This window comes from Suncus etruscus, chromosome 6 (genome assembly GCF_024139225.1).
Source record: "Suncus etruscus isolate mSunEtr1 chromosome 6, mSunEtr1.pri.cur, whole genome shotgun sequence".
Lineage (NCBI taxonomy): Eukaryota > Metazoa > Chordata > Mammalia > Eulipotyphla > Soricidae > Suncus > Suncus etruscus.
This window is the reverse complement of record NC_064853.1, coordinates 81,148,504-81,167,666: the sequence shown is the minus strand read 5'-3', so window position 1 is coordinate 81,167,666 and position 19,163 is coordinate 81,148,504. Positions and strand designations below refer to the sequence as shown.

Sequence of the window (19,163 nt, the reverse complement as noted above, 5' to 3'; positions counted from 1 at the left end):
TTTCTATACTTTAATTACTTCTGTGTTCCTAACAACTCTATAAACTTAGATACTATTATTCACATTTTGCAGATGAGAAAATTAAGGTACATAAATATAAACTAAGACACATCCAGTGAGCAATAGAAATGAGATTCTTCTTCGTAGAAATCTAAGCAGTCTGGATTGCTAATATATGTATGCTTTTTGAACCAGTTTTGAACGAGTTTTCTTTGTTTTCTTGAACACAGAGCTTGAGAATTAGACTGATTCTGTTAATTGGTGAGGAAGATTAATATGCCATCGCCAAGTATCATTTCATCTGGACTGACACTTTTATCACTTGGCCAGAGCAACCTTTACTGTTTACTCTGCAGCTAGAATGAGGACCAAGGGAAAAATTTGACATTTTCTGATGAAAGTTTCACACAGTAGCCACTGTATTAGGAGAGCAGAGTGCAGAGCTTTTTTTGCAGAGTACAGGGATATTGAAATAATTGTCTTATGGTCCATGATGTACCTAAAACTTCTCTTGGCCATTACTGATTATTTCCTGGTTTTGTTAATGGCCTTTTTTCAGTCCTCAACTTCCTTAAATTGCTAACTGTCTTTTTATAGAAATTCTTCCCAATCTGTCTACTGTCCTCTGATATACTCTTAGGTTTTTTTTTTCTTGCCTCTTTGGATTTCTCCCTTTGGAATCATCTTCCCAACCTTTCAAAGATTGTTTATTCTCTGCTTTGTTTCCTTGACTCTATGTTCCCTTTACTCTTACTATTCAGCATCTCCTCAATTATTATTAACATTTACCTCTGATCTGTGTCTCTAGATTGACAGCCTTAAATCTGCTGCTGTGTTTATAGACCTAGATGTTCCAGAGTTTTTTAATTGGACCAGATCTAAAATGGAACTTGTTACTCTCCCTGACTGTTCTTTCTGTGTCATCTTTTTTTTTTTTTTCAGTTACAGCTCTTTATTTCGTGAAGAGGCCGAAGCCAAAAGGCCTAAGAATAGGCCCCAGTAAAAAAGGGGTCTTTCTGTGTCATCTTGAAGGAAGGCATCTCTAGAGTATATTTGAATCCATTCTTCCAACACTCTATCTCCTAGTCTCCACACTGTGAGGAAGTATATAGTCCCAGGATCTCAGCCTCAGGTTTTTCTCTTGTTTGGTGCCTCCACTGTACTCTTCCAAGACTGACTTTCATTTTCTTTACCACGGACAATTGTCAAATGTTTATAGTCATTCCCTTTGTGTTTAATTTCTTCACTTAGCCATCTGTTCTGCAGAACTCGTTCCAAAGTGTAAATTCACTTTAAAAAAAATGTGTTCAGGGGCTGGCAAGATAATACTGGGCTTTTGCATGAAGCCAGTCTTCTTTTCACCCCTGGAACCACAAGTCACCAGAGCAATGTCAGGTGTGGCCCAAAAAACAAACCTGCAATTGAACATTAGTCTCAGAGAACTGCAAGCTTCAGGAGAGATAGCAGTTTGGGGAAAGGGGGTAGGGGTGGGGAAATCAAACGATATTTAAATTCTTAGTCTTCCATCCTTTTTTACTCTTTTATATTCCTATGACATGTAGCAGAGTATATATAATAGATATATCTTTAATAGATATAATTTATATATGTTTTAATATATAATATATTAATTTAATATATTAATATATAAATACACTAACATATAATTATTACACTATATATTATATATATTATAATCTATTATATATGTTAATTAATATATATTAATATATAATATACATTAATATATATTTTATATATGCTTTAATTATGAATTGTAGTTGAATGTCCTTTGGAAAGTTCATGCAAAAATCATTGAAGGATTTTTGTTTTTTGTTTTGGGGCCAAACCCAGTGATACTTTGGAGTTATTCCTGGCTCTGCATTCAAAAATTATACTTGGTGTTTCTCAGAGGACCTTATGGAATATCAGGGATTAAACCTGAGTTCACTGAGTCCAAGGGGAAGTGCCCTATTCACTGTACAGTTAGTCCAGCCTGAAAGTATTTTTATAGGGTAAATATTCTACCTTATTGAGTTAGGTGAACTGCAGTGTTGAATTTAAGTGAGTCATACCATTTATATACAATAAAAAGGAGGGGCAGAGAGATATAACAGAGGGTAGGGCATTTGCCTTACGCACAGCTGATCTGGGTTTGATCCCTGGCATTCCATATGGTCCCCCAGCATTGCTAGGAGTAATTCTTCAGTAACCAGGAGCCAGGAGTAACCCTTGAGCACTTCAGGGTGTGGCCCATAGAAATAAAGAAGTGTCCACATTTATATTACTCTAAAATTTTATATGAAAAAAATACCATAAATTTCTATGCAGGTAAGTATTCCATGACTTTTTTTTAATGATAAGAGATAGGAAAACAACAGAATCTAAACAGATTTAAAGTTACTTAAAGGCTTGAGAAATAGTAAAAGAATTAAGCATCATGTGGTCCCTCAAGCATTGCTGGAAGTGACTTCTGAGCAGAGTAAATGCTCATGAACCCTGGGTGTGGCTCTAAACCTTTCCCCATCAAAAAAAATGTTTTTTGTAGGTCAGAATGATAGAACATATGCTTTTCATACTAGAGATCCAGGTTTGATCCCTAGCACTGCATGGCTCCCTGAGCACTGAGCTGGGATTAGCCCTTGGGCACTAACAACTGTGGTCTTTGCCCCTCTCCCCTCCCATAAGTTATTTGACACACAGAAATGACAATCACCAGGAAGCTGTACACTACTTTACACTAACCTAGAATAAAAGCCTTTGAACATGAGAAATGAAGCATGTGGTGAGTCTCAATAGATTGCTCTCTAAGTATTTAATGCGGTTGGCTGGTGCTGAAATCTGACCACATGCTAAGTTATTTATGTGAATGAAGTATCAGTGTGCAGTAACTTTGTCCCAGCCTCCCTCTCCCCTGTGGCATGATCATACAATTGGACTTTATAGAGAAAATTATTTTATTTCTTTTTGACCTGTTCCCTACAGGACTTTTTATTCTATGTGAACCTAATAAGTAACGTAAACATGGAAAGAAATGATAACATGCTGAGAAATATTGGTTTGTCTCTCACTGGGCTTACATTTCTTTGTATAATGCTATTCTATTCAAAGGGATAATAATAATAATATAAAGAGATCTTACAGGGCTTAAAATATGGCAGGCGCAGTTATAATTATTTTCCCTTTGTGTCATGTCACAATGCTGGGTGTGGCCCAAAGCCAAAAAAATTTTTTTTGAATATTCACTTCTTTTTTTTAAACTTTTTTTGTTTTGGGGTCACATCCAGCAGCACTCCTGGTTCTGTGCTCAGAAATCGCTCCTGGAAGGTTCAGGGGACCATATGGGATGCTGGGATTTGAACCACTGTCCTTCTGCATACAAAGCAAAACACCTTACCTTCATGCTATCTCTCTGGCCCCGAATATTCACATCTTAGGGAGAAACAATGTTATATCCTTTTAAAAAAGAATACAAATAAATATTAATTATTAAATAGGGCTTACATTCTCAAGCTCAAAAGAATAAGAAATTTTATTTTAAATTATTGTCTGCTTTAATATATGTATGTATATGTGTATATATAAGTTGGATTGATTTTATTTAATCAAACCCAGTGTATTCAGGGGTTACTCCTGACTCTGTGCTCAGGAATTACTCCTGGCAGGGCTCAGGAGACCATATGGAGTGCCACGGATCAAACCTGGGTTGGCCATGGGCAAGTCTAGCACCCTGCGTGCTGTACTATCACTCCAGCCCTGAAAGTGTCTTCTATTTTGCTAGGGCAAAATGAGTGAGAGAAATCATCTGCACGGTCACCCTGTCTACATCATGTTGCACTTGGTGTTTGATTCCAACCAGGTGACTTGTGATATAACTTCTTCCTACCTTTAAGAACCCTTTGGGTTTATTTGGGCTCTCTTTAATACCTGTTATAATCCTTGAGTACTTACAACATATTGTAATGTTATAATGAATTAAAGACTGATTGTCTCAGATTCATCAGCAAGACTTCATCCAGTCCTTGCTACTTTTATTGACATGTCAAATATTTCAACTGTCCTAATACCAGTTGCAACCTGAGGAAGTTTCAGACCATTTGAGGCACCTCCTTCGTACACATACCTTGCAGACACTTCCCTAGAATTTTTCCTGTAATCAAGGTCTGTCTGGACATAGGACACATGTCCACAGTTATCAGGTCCCTCACATTTTTTTAGTTCACACCCAGCGGCACTCAGGGTTTACTCCTGACTCTGTGCTCAGAAATTACTCCTGGTAGACTCAGAGGACCATATGGGATACTGGGATTCAAACCACCATCTGTCCTCGGTCAGCCTCGTGTAAGGCAAATGCCCTACCATTGAGCTATCTTTCCAGCCTCAGATCCCTTAGATATTATCCCACAGACAGAATCCTACATGACTGCAATCCAGGATTCTTCCTTTTTTAAATTGATTTCATATATAAACTCATACTTTCTTGTTTTCATTTATTTCATTTTTCATATTTTTCTTTCTCACTACCAAGCTTACATATATATTTTGCCCAAGCAACTTAAAAAATATTACTTGACTTTAACACTGTGATTTACATATTTGCTCTTAATACATTTGTTCCTGATATTCCATGTTCCAACATCAATACTACCATTCCCTCCACCATTGTCCCAGATTTCCACCTACCACAACTTCATAAATATTGTGTAATTGCTGTCAATTATCTCTTCCTTAAAATAACAGTCACTTGGCTGCTGTGGTTAATAAATAGGAGTAGTGAGAAGAACAAAGAGAAACAATATATTGGAGTGAAACGAGTTAGGTAATTCACAATTTTATTATGCCCTATGACATCACATAATCATGTGAAATCCTCCCTTACTAAATAGTATTCAGAGAAATTTCCTGGCTCCAATGGATATAAATCATCTTCTCTAGGTCAATGTTCTATATGTCCTTATAGTTTTAGGCAGCTTTAGGGAAGTGACTACTTATTTGATAAGCTTCTTTTCTTACAGAAAGTTTAGTTATAAGTAATATCATAAAACTGTAGCCAGTGTTCACAACATATATAGCATTATAGATACTCCAAATAGTGATGAAAGTGGTTAATGACACTATCGTTTGGTTCCATTTTCAAAATTTGAAATGTTGGCTTGGAGATAACTATTTTTCATTTTATGACCTATCATTAGATAAATTATCTAATTCCAATGTTTATTTTAGTGCCTTAGGTTATTTTCCCATCTGTTCAGTCTTTCATACTTTCTTCTGCTTCTTTGCTTCTTTGTTTCTTCATAAGCAAACTGTTTTTTCCTAATCAGCATTTCTTCCCCATACAATGCCCTACCCTGTAATTATGAAAAAATACATAGTTAGCTATTTATAAATTCTATTAATACAGATGATCATAAGCTCACAGAACATAGTGTTCTTGGAAAGGTGTGAGAAAAATTAAGGCAAGTCTGAATACTTCAAACACACTGTTCTTTTTTTATAATTATCTTTATTTAAACACCATGAATTCAAACATGATTATAGCTGTATGATTATAGTCATGTAAAGAACACCCCCCTTCACCAGTGCAACATTCCCACCACCAATTTCCCAGATCTCCCTCCTCCTCACCTCCTCACACCTGTACTTGAGACAGTCTTTCTACTTCCCTCATTCATTCACATTGTTATGATAGTTTTCTGTGTAGTCATCTCTCCAACTGCACTCATCACTCTATGTGATGAGCTTCATGTCATGAGCTGCACCTACCAGCCCTCATCTCTCTTGTCTCTGAGATACTATTAAGAATGTCTTTCATTTTCCTTAAAGCCCATAGATGAGTGAAACCATTCTGCGTCTTTCTCTCTCCCTCTGACTTACTTCACTCAGCATAATAGATTCCATGTACATCCATGTATAGGAAAATTTCATGACTTCATCTCTCGTGATGGCTGCATAGTATTCCATTGTGTACATGTACCACAGTTTTTTTAGCCACTCATCTGTTGAAGGGCATCTTGGTTGTTTCCAGAGTCTGGCTATTGTAAATAGCACTGCAATGAATATAGGAGTAAGGAAGGGATTTTTGTATTGTATTTTTGTGTTCCTCAGGTATATTCCTAGGAGTGGTATAGCTGGATCGTATGGAAGCTCAATTTTCAGTTTGTGAAGGAATCTCTATATCGCTTTCCATAAAGATTGTACTAGACGGCATTCCCACCAGCAGTGAAAAAGAGTTCCTTTCTCTCCACATCCCTGCCAGTACTGCTTGTTTTCCTTTTTTTGTGATGTGTGCCAATCTCAGTGGCAAAACACACTGTTCTTAAGAGTAAACCATGGTGGATTCTATCTTCCTTGCAATTAACTGAAAAATATATTGTGCAAAATGCAACTTCCCATTCTTTAATTATTTTATGCCCATCAAACCACTGTTCCTGTGAGTAATAAAATGAATGCTGATCTCCATTAATTAATGTCAGTTGTCAAGGATTTAGTGTATGAATTCTGAAAAGTGTGTTAGCTCCAGACTCAAAATCTGACCACAAAGACCAGCAGAGATGGCAATAATGCAATGAGCAAGGAGTTTATTACCAGTATGTTTGGGCTGTTCCTCTCATGAATATCGACCCAGATGGGATTTGCAAGCCCTTTTTCTAGGTATACTGGGGCTTCAAGCTAAGGGTAATAATATAGGTTCTTAGTACATGTTGCATCAACCAGGTTTAACCTGGTTGGTTGAAGTAGTAGAAAAGGGGCTTGGGCACCCACCAGGTGCCCATAATTTTGGTGTACAGTTACATAAGGTTTATTCCCTGGGTGTTGCTATTTTATCTAACTGTCCTGGTATGTGCCCTTGAAGTTCCTGGAACTGATTGTGGTTATGTCTATAGCAAAGCTAGATTACAGAAGCAGAATAATCAGTTAATTCTAAACCAAACTTTGTTCTAAACAAAATATTCTAAGAAGTGAATTCTTAGCTACAAAGTGATTCTTAGCTCTACCCTGGTGACATTAATATCTCCCCTTAGACTGATACATTATAGCAAAACTAGAGTGATGATTGTTTTTTCAATATTTACCATTTAATGTTTAGATCTTTCTGTTCCTAACATAATTGTATTCATTTGTTTATATTAAGAGCATTAACCAGTTGGGATTTTTTTTTCAGTAAATTGGGTAATTGGTAAATATAGTCAATGAATTCTTTTATTAATACTCATTTCCCTGCTGCTTTATTATCAGCAAACATTAATAGGATTACTACAATAACTGTTCATGATTAGATGGATTGCCTCTTGTTATGTGTGTGTGAGAGAGAGAGAAAGAGAGAGCATGAACTAGTGGTTATTTTTTGTTTGTGGGGTTTTTTTAGGGAAGACTCCAGGCTCTGTACTAAGGAATTACTCCTGTCAGTACTCAGGGATCATATAGGATGCTGGAGATTGGACCCAGGTCTCTACCACTGTACTCATGCCCAAGGAGTAATGGTTTTATAAAGGATTTCTTTCCAGCTTTTCTTGTGATAGGTCACATGTTTACAGTAGAAACGTCTTCACTGACATTAGGAGAAACAACTCAGGAGCTGTGGTGTCCAGGCACTGAGAGCATCAGTATAACAGCATATCTCCATGCTCTTCAAAGATCACATTGCCCTTCGAGTCCTTGTGATAAGTTATCATATGGCATGTTGCATACTTAATATAGTCTATTCCCTTGATTTCCTGATGGTGTTAATATGTCGTTTATTGTTGTTGTTGTAGTTGTTGTTTTGGGGTCACACCTGGCAGCGCTCAGGGGTTACTCCTGGCTCTATGCTCAGAAATCACCCCTGGCAGGCACTGAGGACCATATGGGATGCCGGGATTCAAACCACCGTCCTTCTGCATGAAAGGCAAATGCCTTACCTCCATGCTATCTTTCCTGCCCCTATATTTTTTTAATAATATCTTTTGCTTCATATTTTACGTAGGGGTATGATTAATCTACAATTGTTTTGTTTCCATGCTCAAGCTTTGAGAGCTGCCAGAAAATATAAATATAAGTTTATATACCATTGCTAAAAATTTTTCCAGTATCTCTTTGGCATTGGTTTTAATTCTTTGGTATATATATATATACACACATATATACATACCTATGTATATTAAAGCCATTGGTTTTAATTCTTTGTTTTTTTATTTATTTATATATATATATATATACATACCTATGTATATATAAAAGCTTTATTTAAGCACCAAAATTTCAAGCATGAATGTAGTTGGGTTTCAGTATAAACAGAACACATAAATAAATCCTGAAGAAAAGCTGGCTTTACAAGAGTATTCAATGAGAAGGGTTTGCATAGAAATGGAATGAGGAAATAAACTCTTAATGAAGAAATAAACTTTGAAGAGACTTTGCTAAGTAGATCATTTTTATCACCTTCTCCAGTGAAAGAATATTGTGTGTGCTAAACTTTAATTCCTTTAAGGGTCAAAGAGCAAGAAGAGGTGGCAAGCTTTGTATTTATTGCTAATTTCAAAAAATCTTCCTGGTTTAGTATAAGCTGATCTATTTCTGAATGGCAGGACTGCCATGGATGCATCTTCTTTTCTTCATACTCATTTCTTTCTTGCACACTTAAATATCTGAGCTTTAACAAAAACACAATACAATAATGCCCTCTGCATGCATAAGTTCATAGCAGCACTCTGTACAACAGCCAGAATCTGGAAACAACTCAGATGCCCAACAACAGATGAGTGGCTAAAGAAACTGTGGTGCATCTATATATTATGGAATACCATACAGCTGTTATAAAAAAAAATAAAGTCACAGAATTTGCTTATACATAGGTGGATATAAAGACTATTATGTTGAGTGAAATAAGTCAGAGGGAGAGAGATAAGCACAGAATAGTCTCATTCATATGTGAGATTTAAGAAAAATAAAAGACAGTATAATAATAACATCCAGAGACAATAGAAATGAAAGCTGGAAGAGCATTACATGCTTATCACAAAGAGTGGTAGGTGTAGATAGAGAAATAACTACACTAATAGCTACTATGACACAATAGAGAAAGAAATACAGTGTCTGACTTGAAGACAGGCAGGGGGTGGTGGGAGGTAGAAAATGGGGTGACAATGGTGGCAGGCAAGTTGCACTGATGAAGAAGGTGGGTATACATTTTATGGCTGAAACCCAGTTATGAACATGCTTGCAACCATTGTACTTAAATAAAAATACTATTAAAAAAAAGGTAAATAAGGGGGCCGGAGAGATAGCATGAAAGTAAGGCGTTTGCCTTTCATGCAGAAGGACGGTGGTTCGAATCCCGGCATCCCATATGGTTCCCTGTGCCTGCCAGGGGCGATTTCTGAGCATAGAGCCAGGAGTAACCCCTGAGCACTGCCGGGTGTGACCCCAAAAACTAAAAAAAAAAAAAAAAAAAAAATATTTAGAAAAAAAAAAGTAAATAAAACTTAAAAAAATCATATGACAAAAATAATGCTTTTGCAAATTTGTTTTTTGAGTGCTGGGGACCAAATCTAGGACCTTATACAAACAGGCAAAGTATGTGTCTACCATGAGGCATATATCAATAGCCCGAGTATCAAAACAATTGCAAAAAGACTTACAAAAGTTATAGAGATTTGACCTTAGTTGTCCAAATATATTATTGGAGTCATGATATGCTGCTTTAGAAAAAAAAATAAAAAAGAGCTGACTCCTGGGAATCATAGCTACCACTTAGGGACTTTGAGTTCCAGAAAATGGGAATATTGTATAATTCCTACAGTTTCTCTGTATAAAGCTGGTATTTATAATACCTGTCCCATTCCCCTCTCCAAGCTGATCCAAAGAGCAAAAGGGATCTCATGTATCAAAATATTTTATAAATTGTAAAGGTGAAAGATAAATACAATTTGTTTTTGCAATGTCCACTGAGTGCTCAAGTGCAGTGGCAGTTATAAGAATTCAGATTCTAGGACCAGAGTGTGGTGGCACAGTGGGTAGGACATTTACCTTGCATGTGATTGACCCAGGTTCTATCCCCAGCATCTCATATGGTTTTCGGAGCCTGCCAGGTATAATTTCTGAGTGCTGCAGAGCCAGGAGGAGTCTCTAAGGACTGCCAGGTGTGGTTTTAAAACAAAAACAAAAATTTAGATTCTTAGTAGTGCAAGGGGTAAGGTGCTTACCTTTCTCACTCGAGTATCTTGGGTTATCTCTGAGTGTGTCCTTGAAGAGGAAACACCAGAAGGGAGTGGGTAAAACTCCCCCCCCAAGTAAAAAAACCAAACAAACAGAATTTACATACTAAGAGTTAAAGAGTGTAGCTCTAATGATGATGACCCTGTGTCACTTTTTATCCTCCTTCACCCGCAGAGTAACATTATCCACTACCTGGGACTGAGCCATCATCTGCTGGCGTTGAATTTTATCATCCATTCTGCTGTCAAGAAAAGTGCATGGTCAAGTCCTCTAGTGAAGGTGACAGATACCGAATTTGATGGTGTAGAAGTCAGAGTGTTTGAAGGCCCTGCAAAGCCAGAAGAGCCACTGAAGCGCAGCATGATTTTTATGCATGGAGGTGGCTGGGCCGTGGCAAGTGCAAGTATGTCCTTCCCATGGTTTGAGGTCATGGTTGAGCCAGAAGTGGGGTAATGGTTTTGGCTTTTTGTAGGTATAAGGAAAGGAGAGGAAGTCATTTGACTGTTCTTCTATTTGTCTAAGTTATTCCTACAAAATGATCCACTTGCCATAAAAAATTGAGCAGGATGGGGCCGGAGAGATAGCACAGCGACGTTTGCCTTGCAAGCAGCCGACCCAGGACCTAAGGTTGGTTTGAATCCCGATGTCCCATATGGTCCCCCGTGCCAGCCATTTCTGAGCAGGAGCTATTTTTGAGCAGATAACCAGGAGTAACCCCTGAGCAAGGCAAGAGAGATAGGTCAGAGGGCAAGTGATACACTTAGAGTTCTATTCCCAGTACCTTCTGAAACCCCCAAGTAGTGCCAAGTGTGGCCCATACAGGCCCAACACTGCCTATCCAAACAGCACCACATTGATGGCCCACGCACCAAACACTTTTATTTCTGAACATAGTATCAGAGGGAGTGGGCCTATAGGGACTCCTGGTTCCCCTGGCAAAATTCAGCCTATTCATTTTGTTAATTGAGCAGCCTGCTTGAAAATATCTCCAGTGACTTAAATCCTACATTGATTATGAAACAAACAGTAGTTTTTCTATGCCAAGTAAGCTGATGTTCTCTTGGGCCAGAATATGAGAGAATTATATGTATTTCTTTTGCCAGCTTGCATTTGGAAGATATTTCTTTATTGGAATAGAACAAGTATTTTCTAAGTTGACCTGTTAACTTATCACTGTTTCTTCAGCTTATAAATGGAAAAATGGGAAAAAAAAAAAAGAAAAAGGTATTTTGTTGAAAAAGGAAATGATCTTATAAAATTAAACAGATTTTTTGTTTATTTGTTTATTTATTTATTGCATTTGGATAGCCTTCATGAGCAGAACATACTTAGAATGACAATCAGCTAAGTAGAACAGTCTAACCAGGGGAAAAAAAAACTCAGAACTTTTTCTCTGCTCTCATTATCCTGAGCTCCTTCTGCATCTTCAGCCCAGAGCTTTTATCAGACTCTAAATTTATAATCAGTATCTGGGCCAGAAAGATAGTTGCCAGAGGCTTGAGTTTGAGCCCTAACACCACATAATCCATTGAACATAAAAAGGAAATAACTACTAAGCATTATTTTATGTGATTCCCAAGCCAAAATAAAAAAGCAACTTCACTTATTTTATAACATTGCATGTTTTTTTCAAGTTTGTTTCATTTTGTGGCCATGATCAGTAGTACTGGGGGAGGGGTACTCCCAGCTCTAAACTCAGGGATCACACCCAACAATGCTTGGGGACCATGCAGAGTCAGGGATGAAATCCAGGCCTCTGACATGCAAAACTTGTGCCCAGCACCTTGAGCTCTATCCCTGTAATCCACTCCCCCTTTTTTTTTTTTTTTTTGTTTTTGTTTTTGGGCCACACCCGGCGGCGCTCAGGGGTTACTCCTGGCTATCTGCTCAGAAACAGCTCCTGGCAGGCACGGGGGACCATATGGGACACCGGGATTCGAACCAACCACCTTTGGTCCTGGATCGGCTGCTTGCAAGGCAAACGCCGCTGTGCTATCTCTCCAGGCCCGCACTCCCCTTTTAAAAAGCGCAGTACAGACCAAAATATTTAACTTTTCTTGTAATTCGTTTTACTTGATTTCATTCTTTTTTGTGGTGTGGGTCCTCCCTCAAAGTGCTCCGAAGGTCCAGGAACCCCACAAGTGATTCTCGACTGTTGGGTCAGTAATTCAATGTAAGGGCTGTAGTATTCTGTGCTGCTTATGTCCTGCAGTATTAAGGATACACAAACCACACTGGTAGTGCTGGAGGCCTCCAGGTATCACCCTGAGATGCTCTGGAAAATGTGAGCAAAACTGAACCAGGCACGTGGCATTATTTTCTAACCTCCTTATAATTCTTTTATTTACTGCTTGTTTATGTTGTAGAAGATATTTACAGGTTTTCCCAGGACTGAAATGTCTCTTGGAATAAAGAAAATTCTGTTTCTCAATATTTACAGAAATTTTACAAAAATTTCAGTGAAACACTTCAAATACTTGAACTTTATTTTCATCATCCTGAAGTATGCTAGATGACTGAGATTTTTAAAACATGAAATCAATCCCTTCCCTAATAGAGACTGAGCACTGATACTTTCTTATAGTCATGGAGTTACACTGGAGGCCAGGAAATATAGGTGTCAGGAATGGTGTGAGAGATGAGTGAGCCTTATCTTTTCATATAACTTTCATTCTTATTTCCTGTCAAAGGATGACCTTGGGCTGTGAAATGCTCATAAATGGTTACCTAGTTATTAGTCTTCTGGTTTTGAGATTGCCTTGGAAATTGGTAATATTATCTTTCTCTTGATACAGCCCAGCTCTTAGACTATATTTAACATTTTTTAACAGGGGATTAAATTTTTACATGTTGAAATTGCTTCTGTTTTTATATCTTTGGATTTTTAACCTTCTGGGAATAAGGCTTTTGCCTTGCAGCTGACTCTGGTTCAACCCCCAGCACTAAATAAGTTCCCAGAAGAACCCCTTTCCCCCAGAAAGTAAGCCCTGAATACCTATGAATGTAGCCCCAAACCCCCTTCACTGCAAAGAACAAAAGAGAAATAATTCTTGTTTTGGATCTATTTTATTAATATTATTATTGTTTATTTTGTTTTTGGGCCACACCCAGCAGCACTCAGGATTTACTTCTGGTTATGCACTCAGAACTCACTCCTGGCAAGCTTAGGGGACCCTAACAGTATGCCAAGGATCAAACCCAGGTCAGCCTCATGCAAGGCAAAACACCCTTGTTGTATGCTATAGCTCTAGCTATTTTTGTTTTTGTTTTTGGCCACACCCAGTTGTACTCAGGGCTTATTGCTGGCTCTGCACTCAAAAATCACTCCTGGCATGGCTGGGGGTCTTATGAGGTACAGGGAATTGAATTCAGGAAGGCTGTGTGTGAGGCAATTGCCCTACCTACTATACTATTGCACTTGCCCCTCACATTAACTTCTTTTTATTTTTATTATTAGTAATTTAAATCTAAGTCTGAAAGCAATCCACAGAAGAATTTACAAAGAGAAAGTATTGACAAACTTGTTTTATAGTAATTACTCCATTGTCTCTTTTAGAAGTCAGCTACTATGATGAACTGTGTACAGAAATGGCCGAGGAATTAAATGCTGTTGTCATCTCAGTTGAGTAAGTAATTAATACAAACTGGAGGACAGGGATAACATTCAAGTAAAGATCCTGACAACCATTATTTACTTTCTTTTACAAGTGGTAAAATAGAGTATAATATTGTTAAGTCCAGGAGAACGATGCGCCATTCAAAGACACCAAGACCACAGTCTTATGCAAAAGCAGGGGGTTTATTTTCTTACAAGCATATGCAGGGGCTGTGCTAGAATCCAGCATAAGCCAGAAACTGCCAGCCCCGAGCCATGAGCTTACTAGCTGTATATAGTATTTCAAACAATAGAAAGGTACAGTAGATTGATTTGCTTCAGGAAGTACAAGACATCCGGCATTTGCTCAATCACATTTTTGCAAGGTGCAGGTGCAAGCTTACAGGGTTAACATGACCAGGTTAGAACCATGTCAGAACAGAAAGAAAGTTGAACTGTAACTGGGTCTACAAGTTCCCACAATTGTGAAGGGGGGTAGGTGATCAGGGCAGTCAGGGAACTCAGGGGAAATTTTTCCTTTACATCCCCCCCTTTTCTTTTGTTTGATCTCTAATCCTAGAGATCTTGGGCTATTTGATTAAGTGCCTCATATTGCTGCCTAATAATCATTAATTTTACTGCTTTCACTTGTTCTTGAATGAATGCAACTAAACGATTAATGATGCAAGGTCCTATAGTCAGTAATAGCAGCAGGAGCACAAGCGGGCCTGTAATGGCAGACATTAGAGTTGTTAGCCAGGGGAACTGCTTGAACCAGGACTGAAACCAATTGTCTTGAACCCGGGAATTCTGTTCCCTTTTGTCTAGCCTTTCTTTAAGTATGTCCATGGATGCCTGTACGACCCCAGTGTCTTTGAGGGCCATGCATAGCCCATTTTCCTGTTCAAAGAGGAGATTTAACCCCCTTCTATTCTGGAGCACAACTTCTGACAGGGAAGTTAGCGAGTCTTTGAGAGTTTGAACTGAGGTTTTTATTTCTTTTAGGTCTTGCCTGATGGCTGTTTCAAGCTTACTGATTTGATCGGCCCCCCTTAAGAGCGCAGTTGTTCCTGTTTTAATTTCTGCAGCTAACCCCATCCCTAGGATGACTGCCAGGGTGAGGGAAACCAGTTCTTGAGGGTACCGGGTGGAGCAGCTACTAAACCTTGCCTTAAAGGAATCAGAATTATAATATAGCACTCTGGGCAGCTTTTGAATTAGCACACAATAATGGGAGGCCAGATTAAAAACTTCAAGGGCAATGCAAGGCATTTTTTTTTATGCCCCTTTCCCCAGCTACTTTTCAAAAAGTGTGATTCACTACTAATCTGGTGATTACGATTCAGTCCCAACTGGAAGTGAGCTTCCAGTATGCCTGACCGGTGGTTTTACAGTCCCATGCTGTCATCTGGTACATTAGGTGATCTTCATTTTGCAACGGTCCAGGAAGTTGAGTCAGATGGATATGCAGGGGGGGTCCTTTGAGGTTACCAGATAGTCTGTCCAGGCCACTGACCACCCGAGCTGCGGGCTTCTGAGAAGTATCTGAAAAAGACTTATGAAGAGGTTCCGGGGGGGGGGGGGGGTTCTCACTTGTTCTGTATCTAAGGTTTTTTACACCTAGTGTGTAACAATTAATGATAACACAAGTTAAACAACAGAAATCAAAGCATCATAGCATTATTAACAAACAGCTCTGAATTATTTTTAGTTAGACTAATGTTTGCATTTATAGTTTATGATCTGTTCCAGTACAATTTAATGAGAATGCTTTCACACATAGGTTACTTTACTTTAATTATAAAAATTATTTTTCTTTCCACCTCCACCCTGTACCTTACCAGATATTTGAAAAAATTTTGGCTCCTTCCTTTGCATAAACACAATACTACTGGAGAAATCTCCATTTGGGGCACCCCCAATACTCACAGAGAATTTTTGAGGATAGGGTGGGGACACAGCAGGTTTGTCACGTTACAGTCACTTAGGCTAGGCTGATGTAAGAATGAGTTGGTTCACGGATGGCTGTTGTCTTCTCACCCACTGCAGGATTTTCCTAGAGGTAGCCTGTTCCACTCCTCTTCAGGGTTGGAAGAGACTCTGACCTCAAGTCCTCTTTTCTTGAGACTGAGGGTGGAGGGTGAGAGTGGCCGTGGCCAGTTAGTGCAGGTCCAGAAACTTCTAGGAAATTTCCCATTTCGTTTTTCAGGCCATTCGTTTTGATGTCTTCCTGGTTTTGTTAGCCAGATGCCTAAAGGTGCCTGCTCATCACACCACCTCAAGCCTGATTATTTCCCAAAAGAGGGCTTTGGGGTCCCTTACTAATTTTAAGATTCCCTGTTTGCACGGGGATTACTCCTCATGCAGAGAGGAAATTTACCTGTTTGTATTTCATGCAAAGCAAACTGATGCCATGACATAAAAATGATATAAAAAGGTGCTAGGAAGAGAGAAAAAGCAAATGTTACTTAATTTTGCACAGAAAATTTTAAACCTGATTATTGTCTGGAGGCTTTTACATTAAGATTTTTTATATTATTAATTCTTTAAACCATGACTATATTTACAAAGCTTCTTGTGATACACGTAGTAATATTCTTGGCAACAAATAATTTTACATACAGAGAGTAGAAGTTTGCTTATTTTTCTGGACCCAGTTTAAAGAAGAAAACATATTAGACACCAGCAATTTATATTTTACAAAATTTTCTGGCAGGCTTTAGACTTTTAAAAAATTTTACAATTAACAATCACTATATTTTTTTAAACACCTTTAAACTGAACCTTAATATTTTAAATTTTTTTAATTAATTTTTTATTTTTAATTATGAGAAAAAATATACAAAGAAAGAGGACAAGGCAAAGTTACAGTGGAAGGACAATCATCCATAAACAGAATTCTCAGTAGTCCCATAGCTTATATTTAACTTTGAACTTTCAGCCAAAGAACAATAAGAAAAATAAAACAGAATCCATGTACAATTACTTTGTCCCTCAAGTCCCCAGATTGTAGTACATATTTCTTAGCAGCACACAAAGCAATTTAAAGACATAAAACTTACATAACTCCTTAAACATTGAAGGCAAAGTACTTTTTTTTTTTCTTTTCTTTTTTTTTTGCCAGTCGAGAGGTTTATTGAGGGGAGATCAGGGTTTTTATGCCCTGCTTCAGTGGGAGGAGTAGTAACATAGGATTGAAACATAAACCAATCAGATTTGTACAAGTACAACAATTTTAACCAATGGGAGCATAAACACATTTTGATGGCGGGAAGGATAAAGAGGAACCTGGCAGGATGGGGGGAGGGGAAGCAAATTCTTAAACAAATAGCTAATTGATATTTACGCAAATACATTTATTTGTTTAGCCTATTTTCCATTTAGATCTATCTTTTGTGCAAGCAATAAGGATCATAATTTAAACTTTACAAAAACATATCTATAACTACATGCTTGAGAGCAGTTACAAAAACAGGTTCCATGGAAAGGTTAAGGCATCTGGTTAAGCCAGATTCTTTGTGCTGAGCTAAATTTATTTGCAGAGTTTTCTGTTGGTTCGGGGCTATGCAAACTTTTGTGGCTTGAATCAGGCAGGCGGTGGAAAATTCATTCAGAGTTCCTTTGATATGTGGGGTGCTCGATCTCCCACATCTCCCCCTGTTTAGTATACAATATGGAAGGGACAGACTTGCCTCGGTGGACTGGCCACACTGGGTGAAGAGGTGTGGGGCTTCCAGTCACCGCATCTGCTACCCTTGATTCAGTATTTTAAATTTTTGATTATTTCCTTTTAAAACCTTTATATATATTTTTAGGTGTTTATAATACCTCATTATTATTTTATTTTCACCCAACAACATATGAACACTATAACATGGTTCAAAACATTCAAAATTTTTTTGCACAAAACATTGGCTAATTCCTGAGTTAGAGACATTTTAATAATAATAATAATAATAATAGTAATAATAATAATAATAATAATCCAACTTAATCTGATAGTTTTTTTCTTAGTACACCTCCTTAGTTCCTTTTACACATTTTTAAATTTTTCCTTTTTAAATTTACTCTACAAATTTTCTTCAGTTTTACCAAATGGCTACTCTTTCTCAGAGTTTTATTTTTTTTCCCAGTATTAAATTTATATCTTTTTATTTTGCATAACCACATATTTTTTCTACATAAATAATATTTGATAAGACTTTTAATTAAAACATTAAACAAATTTTTAAAAGCTATGCTTTCATATGTATTTCATGTTAAAATTCCTATATGCCAGATTTGACAAAATTTTTAGACCAAAGCAAAACATAAATTTTCTTAAAAGTATTTTAAATTTACAATCTAGAGAAGTTATAGTTCTTAAAGTCTGATTTTTTTACTTAATTTTAATTACTTTGCTTTTCTGAACAACTTAGTACATTATTTAAAATGGTTCTTTTTCTTTAACTATTTTAAACATAGCATTTTGCAGTTTTTAAAAATTTATTTTACAATTTCTTACTGCTTTATAACTAATTACAGGTCCAAATGAGTTTACTACAAATTTACCCTGTTATTGATGAAAATGCCAAATTTATGACAGTGTTCAGAACATATTATATTTTAAATTCCAGTTACCAAGTTACTTAGGCTTTACAAGATGCAACTTCAGCAAATGAGAGGTAGGTATTGTAACCATTCAAGCACTACAGTATAACTTAAGTTATAAAAACCTTAGAGATATTAAATATGACTAATTTTACTTTAATTTTAAAAAGGTCTGCACTTTATACAAATACCTAAAACTTTTATTTTTCCCAATTAAAAGACAAATTGCTAGAATTACTTTTATCTGACAGGACCAAGTTTTTCTCTATTACATTTAGTAAAGACAGTTTAGGCATTTTTACATTAAGACCTTAAAACCACATTAAATTTCATATTGTTATTTAGATGTAGGTTTTTCAACAATATTAAGCTTTCACAAGATTAACAATATTATCAAAATGCTAACCACAACATTTTTTACACAGTTTTGGCCTCTTAAAATTAATATTATTTTAAACAGAAATAGAAATATAAAAATGTGTATTATTTCCACATTACAATGCTGTTGGAACCTGTTTCTGAACTGATTGATAATTTTTTAGAATTGGTGAAATTCCTTATGGCAGGTGGCATTTTCCAGTCTGTATTAGAACTCAGTTTTATCAGAAAAGTTAATTACAATAATTTGCAACATTTCCCACCAAATTATTTATTTTAAGAAACCTTTAAGTCAGAGGAATTTCTCAAAAAGAGATTTAAAGACCCAATTTTTCCTTCTGGACTCCCAGCCACTTCCAATTTTTTTTTTTTTTTGATATGTAAACCAGGGGGGCAGTTGGGTAAG

General features: G+C 37.0%; 1 protein-coding gene across 2 annotated transcripts in view; it reads left to right on the top strand.

The window, feature by feature from the left end:
- Positions 1–19,163, top strand: part of NCEH1 (neutral cholesterol ester hydrolase 1) — a 91,166-nt gene that overhangs the window by 51,820 nt on the left and 20,183 nt on the right. The window contains exons 2-4 of one of the 2 annotated variants that reach the window (XM_049775242.1): positions 10,369–10,620; positions 12,933–12,939; positions 13,751–13,820. In XM_049775242.1, the coding sequence (XP_049631199.1) occupies positions 10,369–10,620; positions 12,933–12,939; positions 13,751–13,820 (329 nt within the window). The remainder of the gene's footprint in view (positions 1–10,368; positions 10,621–12,932; positions 12,940–13,750; positions 13,821–19,163) is intronic. The other variant, XM_049775241.1, reaches the window with a different exon arrangement.